Raw genomic sequence first — 22,191 nt, 5'->3', positions numbered from 1 at the left:
GGAGGGGCCCAATTACTTTTGCCACAAATACACACATAAAGTGCCTTTCAAGAGTCCATGAGTGCGTCGGCTTCCCCATGATTATGCCCACTCTTTACACACCCAACACTTGTATTACACACAGGGCCCTCTGTGCCAAAACAGCCATCAGACTGGACTTTTGCAGTGGAGTAGTGAGATGAGATGTATTCAGCCGGTTTGAAAGAGGAGAGCTTTCTGTGGTCGCAGAGAGAGACGGAGAGAGGGAGGGCAGAGCAGGCAATTGGCTGGTCAACAACTATTAGTAATCTGCTCTCTTTGAGGTGAAAGCATATTCTGCCACATTCAGAGAGATTAGATTAGAAGAAATCAATATAAACTCGAATGAATTTGTGATGCAATAAATTGAAAACATTTAGTTTTAGCAAGCCTTTGGGTGCAGTACATGCCAACATATTGGTCTGCCTTGTGCCTCTTTCTCCAGAACTAAATCAATAACTTTTGAAAGGAAAATCTGTTTGACTGAGGGTGTCATGCTTAAAAACTGTGGTGTTGTTTCTTTCATTTATTATTTTTTTGAAAAATAGGTTAGTATTATACCTATTAATATTATGTCTGTCGTTTTCAGTAAGCACGTATTGCTCTAACCAATGTGATGCATCATGTCATCAAAGGATAATTCACTGTTTATATCCACTTCTCCCTTTCAAATCCCCATTTGCACAATACATGTATTGTATATACAATACATTGTATTGTGCAATGTATGAGGTTATAGCAAGGTAGACATTTTGTTTAATAATCAGTCTATGATTATTATTCATCCCACTTTCTTTCTTTGTCTTCATCAGGGGTCGTTGAGGTTTAGTATTTTCATGAGATCACTATGGAGGAACATGCCCTGTGACACACACAATTCACATAAACTATATTTATATCAAGCACATTTTAATCCATTCTTTTTAAAGGCGGGACATTATGTCGCTATGAATAGAAGTGCTGATTGCAGATAATTGAATTTCATCACCACATGAACTTCAGAGGAAATTTGATTTACACGGAAAAGATCCACACAGTCTGATTATACAAAACATTATAATTCACCTAGAATTGCATCACCTTTTCCAAGTAATTATACATGTGAGAGCTATGAATATGGGTAAAAAATAAAAAAAAAAAGTCTGATTTGATCTTCGCAGAGGACTCGGGTGGTTTGTGTATATGTTGGTGGAGTAATGGTGCCCCCTTCTGCCCAAAATGCTAACGCAAAGCCTCTGCCTCAGTAGACAATTTTACATTTAATGGTCAGACTATTTTCCAGACATGAAAGAAAAGGAGACTGTGTGTAAAACTGTGCAAAATCAGGCTTTATTCTTTTTTTCTTTTTCTGCATTGTCGCCTTTCATCATCTTCATAATCACCATCATTGTCGTCAACATCATCATTGAAAACATTACTCACCAGAGACAGACAGCCAGAGAATAGACTCTCAAAGAGACTCACAGCTCAAACCTCTTGGCAAAAACAGGCATCAGTTATTAGCACAGTCCCGCAACACAATGAGTAAGCTGTACATGTCAACTTCTTTCAATACATTTCATCGAGGTCTCCAATGTCCTTATGTACAATGCACTCTCTTTCAGTGCTTCGAAGTCCATTCAGTAGTCAGAATTTTTAGTTCCAGGAGACACTGAAAGCTCAGTAGAGACAAGGTTAAGTTGTTGGATATTAGTCCTGCTGACTCCATAAATACTTTTTTTCTCTTCTTTCTCTCCACTACCCATCTGCTGCAGGTCCGAGGACAGTCCTTCTCCCATTTAGGCAAACATTGAATAAGTGCAATGTCTAGTATAATGTCAAGAAAATACAAACCCACACGTACATACATACATACAGTACATGACTAACTGATAAACTTGATTAGCTATACAAGGTTGCCATTCTTCAAGGTGAAACCATAGAATTGCACATTAATGCAGATCTGTATCATCCAGTGTCCATTAGTCAGTGCCAGGGAGGATGTGAACTCACCTGGACTGGATACTGTCAGTAGATAGTTGGGTAAAATTGTCCATGATATTCTGTACAGTGGATTTTCTAGGTTGTAGTTCATACACAAAGAGATTCATTTGAAAATGAGATATCCACCACTTAAAGAAAAAGTGATGACTACTTGAACAAAATGATCACACGCAACAGATTGTGGTAGTTTTTTTGAACACTGTCAACAGATATAACACAATCACAGATTAAATCCAATCCACTGTTGTTGTTTGTTTTTTTTTCATTTCAGTGAGAGTAAGAGGATGATCATATATGTATCATTTCAGCATTATACTGTATTTATGTTACAGTACCAGTTTTAGCCAGATATAACCTCCATTAAGCAATTTTCGACAAATGAGGGGCAGAGACCCCAAACACACTGCAACTGGGCCTTAATGCTCTGTTTCATTCATTTTTAACATAGACACCGAGTCAAAGCCTTATTAGCGTTGCTGCTGATTAATGACAAAATATGTTTTATTGTCTTCAAAATGTCAAGCTGCTCACACCTTTCAAGTACATGTAGTAATAGCACAATACCATGTTTTAGCTTTTCAGACAGGCAGAGAAACAATGGACTTAAGCATCTGAAAGTGTATAAAACTTCAGATGTGAGTGTTGATTCTCAGTGGGGTCAGCAGTAATACCCGCCCTTTTGCCAGAAAACAAAGACGTAGCATAATCTCATTTCGTGTTAATACCAAAAATATCATTAAGTGGAGCTGTAAGGAAATTGTATGACCCCTGTTGTTGACCCTGCCATGTTACTCTTATGTCTTATCTGTTTGACATCTGGGGGCTGTGAGATTTTGAAAGTGCATCATCAATCAGAACTTAATTCTGTAATAAAAATCATAATACTGCTGGATTTTTACACTTTATAATGTTATCAAAAAACAAAGTGCCTATAGTGTATGTAACTTGTGTTAAAGCCACACCTCGCTTATTGGATTCTGGGAGCTCAATCCGACAAGGACAAAATCACAAAGCAGTGCTTGCCCCTCAGATAACCATGTCACAGACCTTAATTCATGTCATTAGTCAAAGAATATTAAATAAATGGATTGGAGATAATGCCTTTACAAACACAATGAGAGAACAAACTTCTATGCGCATGTAAATCCATCACTTATTTGCCACAAAGGGATCTAATTATCATTTGGGATGATTTTTTAAATAGATATTCACAAAGAGAAAGGATAAATGGAGATAGTAGTTGAATATAGTTAGTCCAAAGGATCAGTAAAAGTGCCGGTCAAACCTGGGTTTGAAAGGTTGTGGAGAGCCACACTAGTGACTAGTTCCTCTTTTCTTCATCAGTGTGTTAAGCTTCTGTTGGAAGATGACATAAACTAATAAAAGCAGACTGACTTTAACCAGGAAACCTAACTGATGGTAAAATGAACACGTAATGCGTAGCCACTTGGAGACGAGGAACAAAGGAGAGAGAGGAAAATGAGAGGACCAGAACAAAAAAACTTCACGAATAATGTGCTCAAGAGCTCCCTCAGCCTTCAGTATCAGGCCCGAGGTCAGCTCGCCCAAACATTCGCTGTCTGCCTGCCTGTGTGCCTCCGTCAGAGAGACATATGGAGAACCTCCATTAGCTGGAGTAGATCTGGGTCCCAATCACACGCATGATCTCCTTCTGCACCTTAGGCTCCTGGGTGTTGATGTTGGCATCTCCTACTTGGCCATCCTCGTACCTGCACATATACATAGATGGGTTGACATGGTTTCCTTCCATCCTTTTAGTTTTTTCTGTTTTATGTTGCTACTAATTTGAGTTTAAAGATAAATAGTTTATAAAATAGTAAAAGCGTATTCTTATCTCATCAACAAGGTGTAATACTGATGCTAAAAGAAGTAACATTTCCAAAGAAAAATGGGCCTCTGTGAGTTGCTCTTGTGTAGGAAGCAGATGAATTACTGTGATTTTATAGGATGCATTCCTGACATAACAAATCTTCTAGTTTTCATACTAACCATATCAATCAATTGAAGTGATTGAACCATATGAACCATATACTTCTGTACAAATACAACTGAAAAATAAAACCATACACTGAGCACAAGTTCAGAACTGAATTATATTTAGCTGTGATTTAAATTTGATTCCAGGCCATCTCAAATCTAATTTCCAACTCAGAAGACAGCAGTGGACATGATAATAGACTTTGCCATCTGGAGAATGCGTGTGTCCAAAGCTTGGACATCAGCAGCCATGTTTTATTTGCTCAGCTCCAAAACACAGTTTTAAACATCCATATTGAAAGCCTTATGACCTGAGAGGGACCCATTTTAGGGGAGCAGTAGCACCACTAAACCATCAGCACAATTTACTCATTGCTAATTTTAAATGATGATGAGTGATGTGGGGCAAATGCAGCATATACCACCATTTATGAGTAATAAACTATGAATTTTAAAGTGTGATAACGATTTACTCCTACAACGACTCTTGTCTTAATGTAATTGTGTATTCATTCTGTGAGAATCATCAGTGTTGGGGATACTCACACAAAAAAGAAGCGAGTACAGACGTGGTCGGAAACTGGACACACCCAAATGTTGCCGTGTTTCTGCAGATCCTTGGATGTGATCACTGTTTAATAGAGAGACACATGTTACACCAAAAGTATCAAATACGTATTCACTGGATTTATTTTATTGGTTATTATTATTAATATTATAAATATCAGTTGTAATTCATACTGTTGATGTTTTTCTAGTATATACAACTCAAGACCATAAACTTATAATTGTATTATGTATATATATATAATATTTCTCTATATGTCTATATCTATATATTATAATCCTCAGTGATGTGCTTTATTTCTCCTCTGCATTTTTTATAGTTTTATGATGATTATAGTGTGATAATTTCTCTATTATTATACTTCCTACTGTGCTTGTGACATACTTAAATACACTGCTATCTGTTGTTGTATGTGTAAGTGTTTTGTTTGTTTCTGAATTTGCATGGTAGTACAAAGCATATATTATTATTGCCTCATATCCATTATTTTTTTCAGGTTTTACACGTATTATACCCTCTGCTTGTTATTACCTTCACACAGGGCGATGCAGTTCAGATTTCGACTCTGAAGAAACCTCGATTGTATTGGACGGCTCTGTTGAAAAAGAGAGGAAACAGTTAAGTCACCGCCAAGCAGCTGCAGTAGACCATGATCTAACCGTGCTAATGATGGTATCCAGAGATCTGCTCGAGTGTAACAGTGAAACTCAAGTTATAGTGATTGTAAAAAATATCAACTCAATATACTGACATGATCATTATCCTTGAACTGGAAATCAATGATGATATTTTTTAAGGCTTCTAATGATTCCGTGATATATTTCCTCCCATTATTAACACATCCTATTTGTGTATAAATTAGCACATGTAAGGCGGTAATATGTCCTCTCACCTGTGGTATGGTATTCATTCGGTTGTAACGCTGCACCAGTTCATCTTTGGTGGGCATGCGGTGCTGTCCTTTCCCCATTCCTGAAAGAAGCAGCACACAGAGAGCAAACAACCCTGAGTCAGAACGACCTTACCTTGAGTCACTCAAGCTGTGAAAAACCTTCCTCTAGTGGTCTTGAACTCCTTGTACAGAGAAATTATTACCCACAGTGCTAACCTTCAAATGAAGGTTATTGTTCAAAATTGCCACTGAATATCGAGAGAAAAAAAGCTGAGCAAGTATGGTTCAAAACTCAAAACTGCATGCTTTATTTAAATTATTTCTGATAATCTGTACCATCCACATATGTATTTATTTACTGGTTTTGATTTAGCAAGAACAGATTAAGCCAAATGGATATAATACCAGCAACTTTAACTAAGAATAATGATTCCATAGCCTTCCTTAAAACTGGGATAACCTACTAAGGGCTGGTTAATAGCAGGTGGGCCCCTTTGGCAATCTACTGACCTCCTGTCCACAAAACCAACACCACCACTAAACCATAGCAGGCCCTCAAAGCCAAACTGACATTGTGTTTCAGTAGAAATCCATAAGGGGAAGTAAAGTAAGGACATAAAGTTTGCTGTAAGTGGTTCTACATCCCCATTCCAAGAAAAGAAAACAATATGAAAAGCCAACAATGTACAAAGTAACACACACAGATCCAATGACAGCCCCATTTTACACGGCCACAACATAATATGGTATGGTAGGCGGCACACAAGTTCACAGAGTAGGCCCAAGGCCCAGCACCCAAAATGGACACACGGCACAGAGCAAGACAACAAGATAGCATGGAAAGCTCCCAAATGTGAAATGAAGTGTTCCAGGATGATAATCAAGCCATTTTAACAAACACAAAGCGTATTGGTGGGAAAAAGGGAGAGGTGGGCCAGAGGGGGCTGAGTGGCAAGGAATGAGCCGTTCCTACCTGAGTATCCAAAAGATATGCTGGAGATGGGGCTCAGATAGATGCCCTTTCCATACGCTGCCCCATGCAGCTTGGGTTTGAAAAGAGCAGGAAGGAAGTAAGGGTCACTGAGTAGTTGTACAAGACAACCTCAAGTACACACGCACACGCACGTGTCCTACTGTAGTTAAATATAAGTTGCTGTTTTATATGTTTCTATGACAGTTTACCTGGTAAACCCCACCAACCAAGCATACACACACACACACACACAGAAATCCAAAGATGGTGGATGGCAAAGAGCCAAAGAAAGAAAAGATAGTTTTATTATTATTATTCCAGTGATCTGAAACAACTCTAATAATTCACATCTTTAAAATGCCAACATATTATCTCCTTACGACATAATGTCATGTGAAGATCATGTGATGCTCTTGAATTTTGTGAATGAAATTTGTGTAAACATCCAAGCACTGCTGACATGGGACATGGGACCATGTATGCTGACTCAAAAGTAAAGTTGATAAGAATGAAAAGAATGAGAATGACTGATGATGACGATGAGCGTCCAAATAAGAATGTCCAGAATGAAGCAAAAACGAAATGTCCACAGGTGTAACATGGACAAGGGTTCACAAGCCACAGTGAAACCAGAGGAGAAACGAGAGGAAGAACAAAGAGCAACTTGAGAGTTTGGGAATGAAATTTGAGGGAGATGGAGGTCAGGACGTGGCACATCTGGAAGAAATCAAAAGGATCAATATACGGGAGGTTTTGTGTGATAGCTGGAGCCGGAGGGTGACACAGTCCTCCTCCTTTTCCCATGAAACAATGACAGAGGAGGAGGGGGTGGAATGCTCAAGGTGAGAGAGAAAGGAGGCAGACAAGCACTGAGGCGAGATCAAAGATGGAGAGTTCAAAAAGTTGGAGAACAAAGAAGGCATAAATGAAACACATCAGCATGATAGAGCAATCACAGCCGGCGTGAAAGTTTCAAAGATCCTTGAGATTTCACATTTAATTGTGTTTAATCCATTTTCAGGACATGCCGGTCTATCTCCAAGCAGTCATTATCGTCTGTATTGTGCAAATGAGCCAATTCGCCACTCTCTAGTGCTCACTTCTTCCTTTCTTGTTTTAATATTTATTTATCTTTTGCAGATCTGGGTCACAAAGTTCAATGCAAACCTTGGTAGAACAACATAAAGATGCAGATGGATGCAGACCTGAGTGAAGAAAAGTTTCTGCTTCTGCCTTGAAATTATATTAATTATCTCTATGGTCCTCATTTAGTCCATCGTACCCATCTGATATCTACTAGCTTTAAATTAACTGATTAAATTATGTGAGGCTACTATTTGACCCAAGTCTGAATAGATAATGAGTGGTGCCATTTACTGACCTTTTATGAAGCCCTCCTTAATCACCCACAGGGAGTCTATACTCACTACCATGGAGCTTGTCCTTCTCATTCTTCAGCTTCAGACCTAACCTACTCAGTGCTCTAGGTGGTTAACCCCAACAGGGCACACAGGCAGCCTCCTGACATCACAGCTGACACCACAGCCCCCTCCCTTTGTCCTGCAAACAGGAGGAGACGTGCTGTCGGCTGCTGCCGGTGAAGGAGGCAAAAAGCGGCCGACATTGGCCAGGAAAATCTCCCAGTGTGCCCCGCTCGCTAAAATGCCAATTGCAATGCTGACGAAAGGGAAGCTGGCATCCATTAACTGCAAAAATGAATCAGCCGGACAGCGAGCCTGCTCTGTCCGAGGGCAGGTTTACTGTCCGAGAGGAGATGCATCGTAAATTCCAGCCAACTGCCAGGGTTACGTACCTGCAGTTTGGTATAAGAGGCATTGACTAGTCCATTTCTCAGAACAGAGTGCCAGTTCTCTATATGGGAACCACTAGAGCAAGTGTAGAGAGAGGGAGAGAGATAAGAAGAGATAAAACAAAGTGCTGTATGAACATATACAGCATGGATCTCAGTGTGCAACCACTGACGTGTAGTGGCCAGATCCGTGCTGTTCAGGGATGTTGTAATAATATTTTGTCTATGACCTTTGATTCACTAATAGGGAACATTTACTATTGTTTTTTATATCATATTGTTGATATATATATATATATATATATATATATATAGAGAGAGGGAGAGAGAGAGAGAGAGAGAGAGAGAGAGAGAGAGAGAGAGAGAGAGTTTTAAAGATTTTTACTTTTTATTATTAGTAAAAATTTTGTAAAAACTAATTGATGAGGAGAGGAGATTGAAGCTCTCTAAAGAGGTACTGCAGTCTTCTATTTATACAATTTGTGCGAGGATATTTTTGGACATGTTACATCATCATAGTCCTCTAAATTTATCATTTAATGCTAAAAATGTATTAGATGTATTAGGAAAGTTGAAGATCACTGCTGTCAGTACAGGATGGGTTATCTGAATATATCTCCCAGTGCTAGTATCTGGACTGTCTTAAAATAAAACACAACGATCACAGAAGTGTCATGAGTGCTGTTATTTTTAACAAGGTTTGAAGCAGTATGACGTTCCTCCTTCCACAGTCTAATAAATGAACAGGGAAAAGTTCTTAATTTCACTTATCATCCATTAATAGATTCCCTTTTAAAATGTCATTAAACTGCCTCTGAACATGTATTGTATCTATTTACATCTTGTATGTTTATATTTATATCAACAGAAATGATGGCAGCCAAGCTGACATACAAATTTGGCGTTCCCTGATGCAAATGATTAAATATGTAGTATTAACCAGCATACAGAGAGATTGTTAGCACTGCTCATGAGTTGTACCCAGCAAGTGCCCAGATGGGCCATGGGTATCTAAAATATTCAGCAAAGCCCCATCTGCTACAGTACAAATCTCTACCTCACAGATATTGCTGGCTCCATGTGCTGGCTTAGCAAGGTGGTTTCTCTGTCCAAGAGAATGGCCACTGCTCTGTGCTGTTGTTTGTTATGGTTCCATAAAAATCTGCTAGAGTGGTTCCTCCATCCCCAACATAATGATCAGGTGTTACACTGAGATGTGTTCATGTTTGGCAGAGTGTACTGCTGTAATGGTAAATTATGCATGCAGTTTAGTGACCATGCTTGATTTAAGATCAATTATTTACAGTAAGTGACTTCTCACATTATAGTTTTCCAACATCCACAAGCTTGGCTATATATAATAACTACAAATGATTTTCTGATATTTTATAACTGAATGATTTTAAGATTTAGAAAATAGGTTCTTCAAAGTAGCCATTCAATGAAAACATAGAGTTTTGACTGCGTGACTGCTGCATTAGCTAAAGGAACAAGGTGGACTCACTGGAAGGCAAAGGTGCTGCCGTATAGCTTCTTGGCAGTGCGAAAACGAGCCTCCTTGGCCGGGGGGCTGCTGAGCAGCAGGAACTGGTGGGAGGTGTGCATGAATTTCAGTTGCTATCACAATGAGGTCATAAGGGACAAGTAAGAGCAAGAGAGAGATAAACAGACAGAGAATGAGTATGAACCATCAAATTAACACAATATAGCATTAAAAACTAAATTTTCAGTTAAGGACACTTGAGGGAATGTCATTCTGGTTTCATACCCTACTCAGAGGCAGCTTGACAATATGGGACCTGTTACTGGAAATAATCCTGTGGAAAGACAGATGGAGGATCAAAAAATAAAATAAAACAGCATGTAACAGAGTATCTGTTAAGTAAGTATCGGCTCTTGGTGTCACTACTTTGCCTTGACCACAAAAGGCCTTAATCACAGCAGACATCTCAACTTCGCATAGCAGGAAAAACATGGGAGTTATTAATAACACTAATGATGGCTACGCTCAATTCCAGAGTCCCAGTAAGCCATGACAGTGTGACAATGCAGGACCATGAAACCGAAGCAGCTAAATGAAATTCAACCATCATTAATTTCATTATTTAAACCTGTGCTAAGCTAATCTACGCTCATAAGTATTATGTTGTCCACGATCATAAATATGCTCTGTACTGTCCAAAATCAAATAATGTTAACATGCAAAGCAAAGTAAACAAACTCTCACTCACCACTGTAGCAAAGGATGGGCCAGAGGGTCAAGTTTGTCCATCTGTTTCTTGATCTCTAGATATGAGCCCTGAAAAAAAAAGAACACACACACACACACACACACAAGATTTTCTGTTTGTTCTCAGTTTGCTTTTGTTTTTAGAACATATTTATTTTTTCCAGAGTCAAATGATTTGAGTGTTTAGATATAGGCTTACAGTATGGTCCATTTTATAAAGGACAGATGCAGCCATGCCACAGTGAGTAAAAAAGCATTAGAAAGAACTAAAAGTGTATATATACAGACACACAGTGGACATAGAATTATGTTCTTATATAAACAAAAAAAACAACTTTGGATTTCATCTTAAACATTATAATCAAGCCTGACTGTAACTTTGATCCACTGTGGCCCTTCCCTTCTCTCCCTCCCATTTCCTTCTTGTACCTGGGTCATTTCCCGAATGGACATGACGCTGTCCAGTGCTTTCTGCAGTCTCTCATAATTCTTCTTCTGTGTTCATCGGTTGAGCCAAACATCCATTGTATGCAATTAGAGAGGGAACAACATACAGACATGTAAAATCACTTGTAGAGGTAAAAATCCAGTTGTTGTCTTTTAACAAATTGATTTGACATCTTGGAATTAAATTTGTTTTGATTTAGTTAGTAATGATGGTTTCAGTGAGGATGCTGACCTTTGGGTTGAAGGCCAGTGTCTTGGGGTCATTGGGATCAACAACTGATGGGTAGGGCTCAAAGATGATGCTCTTACGGGGAGACTCAAGAGCAGCTCGACACATAGCCACAAGCAGGTCCACAACCTGAGGAAAGAGGGAGTTTATATTTATATTTTGTGCCTTTATCATTTTCAGTATATTACAACAAAATCTTCCTCCACTGTGTCAGTGCTTGACGCTCCATCCTTTAATCTAGAATCAAAAGGAGATCTTGAAGAGGAAAGAATAAATAGACGCAAGAAGAAAATACAAAAAATCTGAATTATATCATATACTGTGTTGTCGTCACCTCTGCTCCAGTGGCCACTTCCTCTGCAGCTCCGGACATCACACCCAGAGTGTAGAAGGAGAACACACACAGCTCCCTTGTGCACACAGCTGGCTGTATAAACATATGCACACATGGACAAAGGATGAAAATATGCTTTAAATATAATGCTACATATGTACACAGAAATAAATGCACTGTGTAAATTCCATTCAAATAATATTATTAATATTATACTATTAAGAAAGAGAAAAAAACATATACATAATGTTTCTTTAAAAAAAAAAATCTACAGTGTATGTTTCTCTTTTTATACCTTCAGCATGGATCCATTCTGAAAGACATGCTGTTCGTCACACACCACGCAGTACTCGTTGAGCGTGGGGATCCTCTGCTCTGAGTACTTCATTATCTGGTAGGAGAAAAGCACAGCAGTGTTCCAAGTTATCGCTCCCACCTGAAGCCCTGCCATATAAAAGAGACTAGTTTGGCATCAGAATTGTCACTAAACTACAAATTTGTACTGCCGTTATGGCTGGCTTAACCTGTTGTGAGGTTCTGGCACAACAATGCACTGTTGGCCCCATCCTTTGTCACTACCAGCTACCAGCAGATGACGAATCCCCAAAATAAATAGCAAATACAATAAGGCCCTCACATCCAAACAGATTTTAAAGTGGGCTTTTATTGTTGCTTACAGACAAACATAGATGTTTTTGGACTGAAGAAAAGACCCTCAAAGGACAGGTTGTGCCTTGTTAAGGTACTCATATTTCCTTGAAGTCTAACCTGCACTAAGAAGCCATACTCCAAGGTAGGGATGTTCTTGCAGTGGCCGCCCGCCTGGGATGAGAAAAACAATTCAATCAGCTGCCTCGTGGTAATCTGCGCTGGGGCCCTGGCCGCCGGGACAGCCACAGTCTGATGAGTCAAGTGAAGACAAAGCATTATGGGAAACGGCGCACCAGCTATGTTACGGTAAGGGTAAGGAAAGGCTCAGGTGGGAACAGTGCAGGTGGCAGGTGACTGAGAAGAGGGTCAGAGTGAATCACAGTGGATTCAAACAGAAAAGAAAGATATACAGTGCTTTTAAAAACAGCATCCATCGTCAACAGTTTGTCAGATTGTGAATGATTTTGAAATCCTTATCATAACAAGTGCGTCTCTGCATCTGCATTGTAAATGTGAGGAGTGTAAAGTTTAAAGACTCTGAGATGTGACAAAAAAACACTATGACCACAATTTGACAAGTGAGTGAGAGACATAAAAGACAAATAAGTGGGAGGACGGTGTAATTTAGCTATTTCCACAACTGGGCACTGATTTGTTCAGACTGGCACGGACCTGGCTGTTTGGTGGATAGCTGAAGAGCTCTCCTTTAGGATTCTTCATGGTACATGAGATAGAGCGGTTCATCAGGCGGGTCACTCTCAGCTCAGGGACACTCAGCTTCCCTTTTAAAACCGTGTCTTGGATCAGAGGAAAACTTGGAGACCTAGAAAAAAAAAGCAAGACACGATTCATGCACATTACTTCATCAGCCATTGTTTCCACTATGAGAAGATGTTAATGTTGTAGTTGTCTAAGTCTTTGTAAAAAAAAAAAACTCCAAAAAAATAAAATAAAATAATAATCATTGTAATGTTGCTTTGAATAAATTCTTAATCCGTCATATCATTTGGTATTCAGTTATTATCTTGCATGCTAAAACTACAATGTGTTTACATGGCCAGTACCTGGGTAATGTTAGTGTGACACACGGTTTGCTCTGGTCAGTCACACAACACTTACAGTATTATATTAGCTCAGACAACTTAAATCCATTTGGGCAGCAGCTCAAGTCACTAACTGTTAATACACAATAACCAGTGTTCACTTCCACCATCACTCTCAGTACATTATCCATGTGCACTCTTTGACTTGAGACTCCTGTCAAGTTGTGAGGATGACATCCCAGTAGTTAGTGAAGCTGACCTTCAACGAGTGGGCCGGGATTCAATCCCTGTGCACCCATAACTGTCAAAGCATCCCAGAGAAAGACAGAGGCCAAGAAGACTACTTCCCCCTTGGGAAAATTGGTCGAGTGTGTCAAATTTTGAGTTTAAGTCAATCTGCGGTGTGCTGTGTCAGAGCTTCCTTCCCCACGCTTGTCTTTTTTTTTCTACAATTCATCTTTCACAGACAAACCTTCGCAAAGTATTTCCATTGCTATCTTTACTGCTCGCAGTTTGTTGACCAGATGGATAATATTTTTTACCCTGATCCCTCAGAAATCTCCAGTCCTGAAAATAGCTTGCTTCTATCTAATTATGTAAGTGAGTTATATTGCACCTTTCTCGATCAGACATCACAAAGTGCTTCACAAAAGAATAAATAAGAGCGACAAAAGAAAAACATTAAATGATGAGAAGCTATAGAAGTAATACATAAAATAGACACTATAGACATCATTCCAAGTGAAATAGGATATTTCCTGGTAAATACAACTCCAGAATGAAGTGTTAAGAACATTGTGCAACCAAATACAAATTGAATCATTCAAGTTTAGGGGTGCACAATATACTGTGAATCCCCAGACATTTATATAATTTATTCTTTACAATTGAATGCCAATAAGCAATAATAAGCCATTCCCTAAATGGATAATAATGATGGGACAACTATAAAAAGCAGAATTTCCCTTTTTAATACTTGCTGTGAAATTGCTTTCACCTGAATTACACAAACACTTTCAAATTTACCGACTGTAGAAGAAAATGCAAAAACATACAGTGGATGTAAGGGCAACACAACACTAAAATACTTCTGTCTGTATTTGAGGTAAATTCATTTGTGCATTTACCTCAGAGTAGAAGTAAATCAGTAGAGTAGAAGTAGAAATAAATCAGGACAATAACTAATAAAACTGTGTTTTTAGACATCAGTATCACAGTCAGAGTCTGCACTAGCACTGGCCAAAATCGATCCTTTCAGTTAGCAGACATTACCAAAAATGTCAACCTTGCGCCCCTATTACTTACAAGCGTGCACATTTGTTTATGTGAAAATGACTTATATCGGCTTACATTTACTCTAGAAAAATGTGCGGCATGCTGTGTATAAAACAAAAGTATGGCTATGTAGATGCCTTGAAAGAGGTACATCATAAGAGAGTAAGAGACCTACTTGGGTATGGGGGAAAAGATGCTGAGTCCGGCACGGAACTTCTTGATGGTTCCTCCAGCTTTGAACCAGCTGTGCCTCTTCTCCTGCTGGGCCTTGAGGAACTCATTACTGAGGTGCTTCCACTGCTGGGAGGTGAACGTGCTCAGGATCCTGCCATGTTACAAAAGAGGAGAGTCAAGCAGGAAGAAGCGTGTGTGAACATTTTGGTGTACATTTTTTAATTTGTTTGAGTAGATTAGTCAAGCAAAAGGTGACAAAGTCTAAAGACCACTATTAAATATTTATGTCACATGCATTTATTTTGTAAGGCCACAGGTAACCTTTGAAAATTTAATAATCTGTGATTTGTTTCTTTGATGCTGCAAATTTGGTTAGGCAAAATGTTAAAGGGTTAAATTATGAAAATCACTATGCACATTTTCCCTATTAAACATTATAAATGACACGACTTACTTTTTTAGCTGCAGGCCCAGGCTGAAGCCTTCTTTATTGGAGGGCTGGAACACTTCCACCGACGGTTCTGAGTAAAGATGACTAACATTATTATGCAGTGCACAGATACACACACACACTTTCTTTCACTCTCCCTCTTGTATTCCACATATTGTACTCACCTCCTACGTTCAGTGAGTGGCACAAATACCTAAAGTCCCTCCCAGAAAACCAACATCCACACTGACATCTTTACTCACCAGGTCCATCGAGGTACTGAGAAAGAGAAAAGCGCAGTCTCAGAATAATGGGCTCTGTTCTGATAACTTTCCAAGCTGTCGCAACCTCCTCCTGAGTCAGACACACACACACACATACACACATACACACAAACATATACAGAGTTAGCATCCTAATTAGGGCCATTTCTCATTACATGAATAAATTATGAGCACACGATGCATTATAAATGATGTGTTACTTTGCAAAATGCCAACGCTAGAATAGTAATGTGCAAAAATGGAGGAAGTATGTGAAGAGAAAGAGGATTGCTGACTCACATCTAAGAAACCGATGTTTATATGAAGATCGATGTCCACGTCATCAATGGTTCCATACTCCCTGTTTAGAGACACAAAAGATGCAGTGAATTTATCATAAGTAATGGGGTGCATGACACTCCAACCCTTTTAACTGATTATCCCTTGAGGGTGAAAAATCAGGGTTACTTTTTTCTACTTCTGCCAGACATCATCTAGTTAAAATGAATACATAACATATTTGAATCGTGCCCACAGCATGTGGCAAAATAAGAAGTGCAAGTAGGCAACACTTGGTTATTTTGTTTGTTTCAAAACTGGTCTCAAACAGTTGTGTGTATGTGTGTGTCTGTGCTGTACCTCACAGAGACAGCGCTGTCAGTGTAGATGTCTTTTACTGCCTCAATATCTGCATCCAGTTGAGGGTGGCGGTACAGGTCAGCAGCACAGCTCCCCTTTAAAAAGCAGTATATTTACACTAGTCACAGTTACAGCACAGGGCATGCAATAGGACAATTTCTTGTCTGTTCAAACCCCCCACCCCTGAATGAAGAGTCCAAGTAACCTTTGCTGACGCCACTCGTCAGGTTCATTTAAATTTTTTAATTATTTTGACCGGGATGTAGTTTAACAAAATTAATTATTTAACATGGATACAAACACTGTCGTCTGTCAGTATTAAGGTCAGTTTTATAGTACAATTACTTAGAGTGGCAAAAACTAAAGGTTTCAACCATTTATCCAATATTTGAACTGCTTATGCTTCACTTTTTTTATCTATTACTTTTTACAACCATTCACTATAACTGTGAGCTATGTATTTGAAGCATTTAGGTAACTATTTTAATTGTTTATCCATTACTTTTAGATATTTTAACCATTTAGCTCTTATTTTTACCCATATAGACCTCTCTGCTTGCTTAGCTAATTAATTTTTCTAAATTACATTTTTTTTAAATTATGGGAATATCATGAAATTTGATCCCAGTTATAAAATATCAGAATTTTCCTTTCAAGTCCAGTTCATCATTTACATTTAGTTAGTCATTTTCTGCTTACAATAAAATCAGCTACACATAGATAGTTACATATTAGTATATTTTTTCATATTACAGTGTTTAAGTTCAATTATGCATTTTTTTTGTATTTGTATGCTGTATTTTTCAGTTTTACATCCTGTCATTTCACATGTTCTGTGGAAACCTACATTTGGTGTCCTACATAAATAGAATTTTTAAGTATAAATAATAATAGTTGACCGAAATTTGTCATACGTGTTCTTGGTGTCTAGACTAGAAGACTCTCATCTCCTCAGCTCTGAGTGAGCAGAACAAATCCCACACTTTCATCCTTATCTTCACTACATTGCTTTCATGTTCTCTGACTGCATAGAAATGAGCTTTAAGTCCCAGACTAGATTTACATTTCAATCACCAGACCAGAAGATAACAGTAAAAAGGATGACTAACAGATTAAAATTTTATATGGGAGTGAAGCATTGAACTTTATGAGATGAGATGATAGATGAAATGGTGGACACAGAAATGGATTTGCTTTAAATCATACTTAAGGTTGAAAACAATAATAGTACTAAATTTGAATTGTATTTTAGCAGTAAATGTCATATTTATTATAGTTATTTTGCAAAATATCATATTTGAGACCAACAGAATATCTTGCTTTAGATAACTTTTTGAATTTTTTGCCCTGCTGGCAGCGACACATTAGGACTGAAAATGTCATTCAGCTGGTCCATCTGTTCTGCACTGCCAGAGTGAAATATCTCAGCTGTTCACCACATTGCCATGACATTTGGTCTAAATATTCATAATGCTCAGAAATATGATTCTACATGATTTTGGTGACCCCTGATTTTCTTACCACTGGCTCAAAATTCCCTATTCACCAACATCTATGACAATAACTTGAAAACTAGTGGCTGCTTTTTGTGAAACTTTCAGTGTTTTTTATGGTGAAATGGTGAAATTATTATGTTCTCTTTTAACATATTATAACAGCAATAGAATTTATAAATTAGCAAACACATCATAACAGAAGTTCATTTACAGATCATTGGGAACTAAAATAATAATAATGACACTTAAAATAATAATTACCAATACTAAAAAAAATAAAAAAAATAACAATAACCAATACAATAACCTCATTATTGGTTATTGTAAGATGATAACAACACAGACAAGCATAAGTACTGAAAACACAATATCAATATCATCAAATACCAGATCAAACATAACTATGTACTGTAGCTGTACCTGAATGCCATACAAGAACTGTTCCGATTCGTTCTCCCCGTCTGACTCCTCGTCTGTCCAACACTGGCCTTTGATGTCCTGTGGGCCCACACATTGTGAAAAGGCCATTATACTGCAGTGGAAAGAAAATGCAACCCTTCTATTATCCTTTCATCTCACATCCTTTCTCACATCTCCCTATTTAGCCTCCTGTTCAAGGGCTTCAAAACCCTGCTTTATATAGCATCTCAAAGCGAGCGATGAACAGGCATTATTTATTTCCAAAAGACAGGATATTCTCTGAGTTCAATGTTCAGAAGAGTACTTACAATTAAAAGGATGGTGTGAATAAAAATATCTTTTTTATAAAAAAATAACCATGTATTTTGTCATTTCTCGCAGAGCCTGAAGCCCGGAGATTAGTATTTAACTTATTTAATTTACTTTGATGACACAAACTCAACATTTAAATGTCCAGGGAAAGTCTGTATTATGTGACTAGAAATGTAATTTTCAAATCACACAGTTTAATCATATGCAGGGATTACACCAATAGAATCTTGGCCGTCTTACCATTGGATCTGCTGTTCATAGGGCTCACTCAGACAGGTTTAGGCCTTTGAATACTGCCAACCATTGCAGCTTATTTCCAGGTGGAAGGAACGAGAACAGAAAACCGGAGACCTTTGAATGACCACCTCTTTCCTGCAATCTCCTGAACTGCAAAACCTTAAAGAAAAAGAAATTTATTTTCAGTAAAGGAGGAAAACATAAAACAAAGAAAGAGGCCATCTCCGGTGATGCCATGCTTTGTAATGGTGCCCTCCTCCTTTTCTTTAAATGGTCTGCACTTCACCTTGCCATGTATCCTAGCAACAGCCATCTCTGCCTCCTTTCAGAGTGGCATTAATCACTGTGGAGAGAATGTGTGGGAGATGTGTGCTGTACGTTCAGTACCCAGGATGTCTTTGTTTTATTGTTGTTTGATTTTTTTCCAGGAACTTAATCTATTAATATCAAAGCACCAAAGGATGGCACACGTTTATAGACGCACAGTGAAAACAGCACATATGCTGATGCCAGTGCATTGTTAGAATGTTTTGAAATAACCTGAGAAATAAATGGAAAAAAGATCTTTTAAACGCCACTAAATGTCCTTGGTTATCATAAGGAGAGCACACTGTGACGTTCTTGAGAAATTAACATCGCAAAATAATGTTTGCCAATAAGGAATAGTTACAGCTGTCATGGTGAGAAAATAAGAGATCTTTGAATTTAATATCTTTTGGATTAAGAGATAAATTATGACAAAATCAAAGCCAGAAAAGCTGAAAAGGTAATCACCATCACTGATATAACAGAGGCAGCTATAGTACACTATATTTCATGGTGACCCGTCACATTTTATGTCAGACATGTAAACAATGAGCATCGAGTCCTTTTAACAAGACTTAAGGCTGCAGATGCAGAGTAACATGTTTTACACTGCAGCATCAGAATACAAATTAAAATTTACATGGTCCAGTGGATATCAAACCAAAATGATGAAATCATTTCTAATATTTATGGGGACTAAATCCTGAGATAACCAAAACAAAGACTGGATGAAAACATAGCTTGGCACTATAGGACTTTTACAAAACCATCAAGCATAAAGGCATCTATGCTATTTATACGTCAATGTAATTAAATTAACACCAATTATTCATTTCCTCTTTGTTTGCTGCACTAACATGACACATTAGATTGGGCCATTATTACATGTGTAATCACAATAGTGTGTTTTTCTCTTCCTGATTATAGATATGTGTCCTTTTTTCATGTTAGGGTTTGGCTCCTTTCTTGTCTAAAACACCCCTCTAGACATAACAGCATCCGATTGAACACGGCTCTTTACCACGTCTTCCTCTTCAGCTCCTCTCCTTTTCTTTATGTGCCTGCTGCCCTGTCATGTCCTCAAGCCTGCTAGCATCTACACACCTCCACCATCTCCACTCCCTGCCATTCCCATAGCCTCATGTCGTCGTGTCACATACCAATAGTCGGCAACAAACTGTCCCCCTCCCAACCCCCCACATCCACCACCACCGTCCCCATTCCGCCTTCTGATAATATTCAACACAAACACAAATGCAGTGAGGCGGATTTTCCCCTCCCCCCAAGCTCTGCACCCCTACCCCATCCATCCACACTTACCTCCACAGAGGATGGAGACTCGGATGCTGTCCTTGCCTCAGCTGCTCCCCCTCTTAAAGGGCACACCTGCCCCCTCTCTCAGTGGCTGTTTTCCACTGAAACGATAGACGACAATGAGCCCATGAAAATAAGATATTCGAGGAACGAGAGCCACGATCCCACAACTCTGCAGCGCCCTGTCTCTCTCTGCGCCTGTGGTGTGTGTCTGCGAGCAATCCAGCTGGTGTGTGTGTTAGTCTGTGTGTTTATCTATTGCAGATCTCTGCTCCTACTGCTGTCTTATATTTTGCCTGACAACACTGAAGGGTCTGAGCATGCTCAGTGAGACCAGGCAAGCAAGTCATGTGACCTGCAGCTGACTGCACTGCTGCTGAGAGAGAAAAAATGGAGGAAAAATGTCTCTTCTCATGTATTTGGGTTGTGTGTGTCTGGTTGCTTAAGTCAGTGTCTGTGTCAGGCTTTGGATGCAGATTCTGGTTCTATATATATATAAGTGTATTCATGTCTAAATTAAATATATATATATACTTATTGCTACATTTGTGTTTTACACATTAAATGCATTGTATAGATGCATATATGCATTAAGCTTAAATCATTTAATATAAAATATATGACAATACTAATATTTAAATAACAAAATCTTCAAAAATTCATATATAATGGCAAAAAAAACAAAACATCTGTTGTTGTTTCTATGATATGCTGTGTCATTGTTTAAATGTATGAGACAATGGCCATTAGGCTTTTGTGTTAATCAGTCTTTACCCTAATTACCTCGAGGTATCTATTTAAGAACGGACCTAAAGAATAGACAGATTAATGAACAGGTGTTAGGCCAACTGTCTGCACAATGTCTGGCTGTAGTCAGGAGAGCAAGAGAACATTAAGATCTTCAAACTTGTATTTGGCACACAGGAAGACAAGCTAAAGGCCACTAATAAATATGGTGCAGTTTGACATCAAACTGGCTAAGCCACAGTTATACTGCCTGGTACTTCTTGTATATGAATAGTTGTACTAGCTTCAACAATACCCCATCTTCCACTTATAGTGCAACTGTCCTTGACTGTAAAACAACAGTCAGTAAATAATTCAGTATAGCACAATTCGACTTTCTGAATTAAAACAGATTTGTTTCTTGTGAAAGTAATTAAAGGTTAAGTAATGTAACTAATGGTTCCCATTTATGCCCTCTATCTATTATGTCTTTTTTTTATTATGTTCATAACATAATCAATATGTAATTGTACTATTTTAGTTATTCTATGTGTGCCTTCATTTGTATTTATTTCATGTATGTTTTTCACCTTTCATATCCATATGAATTCACATAGCAGTTGCTGTACTCCTGCAGTAATAATACATTCAGAAGCATTAGGCTGTCCTATTTGCTCATCTCCAAGATTTGTCTGAGCATATTCCCACAGTGTCTTACTGTACCTCGTGGCTCAGGGGTTAGCGGCCATTAATGCTGATTGACAGCCAGGGGCTTGGCCAGTGGACGGGATGACTGGACGGCAGATCTGTCCTTCACCTGGACAGGTATGTCCATTGGCCTTGGGTGGTGGAGTGGAGTGGATCCAGGCAGAGGCTGCCAGAAGCCAGTGAGACAACATGGGCAGTGGAAGCAGCAGTACTAACACCACCACAGCTGTGAACAGGTGAGAGTAAAATGGGACAGGGGAGAGGATACATGGACTCAGGGAAGAGTGCACCATTAGGCCATAAGATTAGTTTTCTGTATTTGCACAGTAAATAGTAGGCTAAGGAGTTGTTATACATATATATGTTATACTGTCTGCTATTAATATACCATAGCTGATTAGCACTGTGATGACATTACACTAATCAGACTGAGGAAGTGAAGCAAGTGATGTCCTGCGTACCTCCAACAAAGTCCCATGCTTATGTTGTGTGAAAATGAAATAATTATTTCTATTGGTGTTAATAAAAGTGCTAGTAGTATAAGTACTGCTAGTAGTGGATTTCTATTTTGTGTAATAGTAGAGCAATAATGGCTGTCTACTTGAAATAGTGGAATTTGTAGTTAAAATGTAAAACAATTAAATATTAAGTAAATTACCCTACTCCACGGTATATATAACTATACCTAATATTTATGAAAATAAAATGAAGTACC

General features: G+C 38.5%; 1 protein-coding gene across 6 annotated transcripts; it reads right to left on the bottom strand.

The window, feature by feature from the left end:
* Positions 1-1,325: 1,325 nt before the first annotated feature.
* Positions 1,326-21,697, bottom strand: LOC104925045 (poly [ADP-ribose] polymerase 6). 6 transcript variants are annotated; one of them, XM_027281071.1, is made up of 24 exons: positions 21,492-21,697; positions 20,049-20,143; positions 18,426-18,581; positions 17,874-17,985; positions 15,958-16,052; positions 15,619-15,679; positions 15,319-15,409; positions 15,080-15,146; positions 14,627-14,776; positions 12,806-12,956; positions 12,251-12,382; positions 11,778-11,873; positions 11,483-11,575; positions 11,152-11,277; positions 10,902-10,967; positions 10,474-10,541; positions 10,011-10,059; positions 9,747-9,859; positions 8,246-8,318; positions 6,433-6,502; positions 5,460-5,539; positions 5,099-5,162; positions 4,546-4,630; positions 1,326-3,731 (listed from the first exon to the last, which is right to left on the bottom strand). In XM_027281071.1, exons 4-24 carry the CDS (start codon positions 17,979-17,981, stop codon positions 3,629-3,631), a joined length of 1,941 nt encoding a protein of 646 aa, XP_027136872.1. In that variant the 5' UTR covers positions 17,982-17,985; positions 18,426-18,581; positions 20,049-20,143; positions 21,492-21,697; the 3' UTR covers positions 1,326-3,628. The 6 variants fall into 6 exon arrangements, with proteins under 6 accessions (XP_027136872.1, XP_027136871.1, XP_027136873.1 ...); XM_027281070.1 differs by lacking the exon at positions 21,492-21,697 and having other exon boundaries at positions 20,049-20,357; XM_027281072.1 differs by lacking the exon at positions 21,492-21,697 and having other exon boundaries at positions 10,902-10,964; positions 20,049-20,357.
* Positions 21,698-22,191: the final 494 nt, after the last annotated feature.

The sequence above is a fragment of the Larimichthys crocea genome, chromosome VIII (assembly GCF_000972845.2).
Source record: "Larimichthys crocea isolate SSNF chromosome VIII, L_crocea_2.0, whole genome shotgun sequence".
Taxonomy (NCBI): Eukaryota; Metazoa; Chordata; class Actinopteri; family Sciaenidae; genus Larimichthys; species Larimichthys crocea.
Note: the sequence above shows the minus strand (reverse complement) of the source record. Positions and strands in the feature narration are given on the sequence as shown.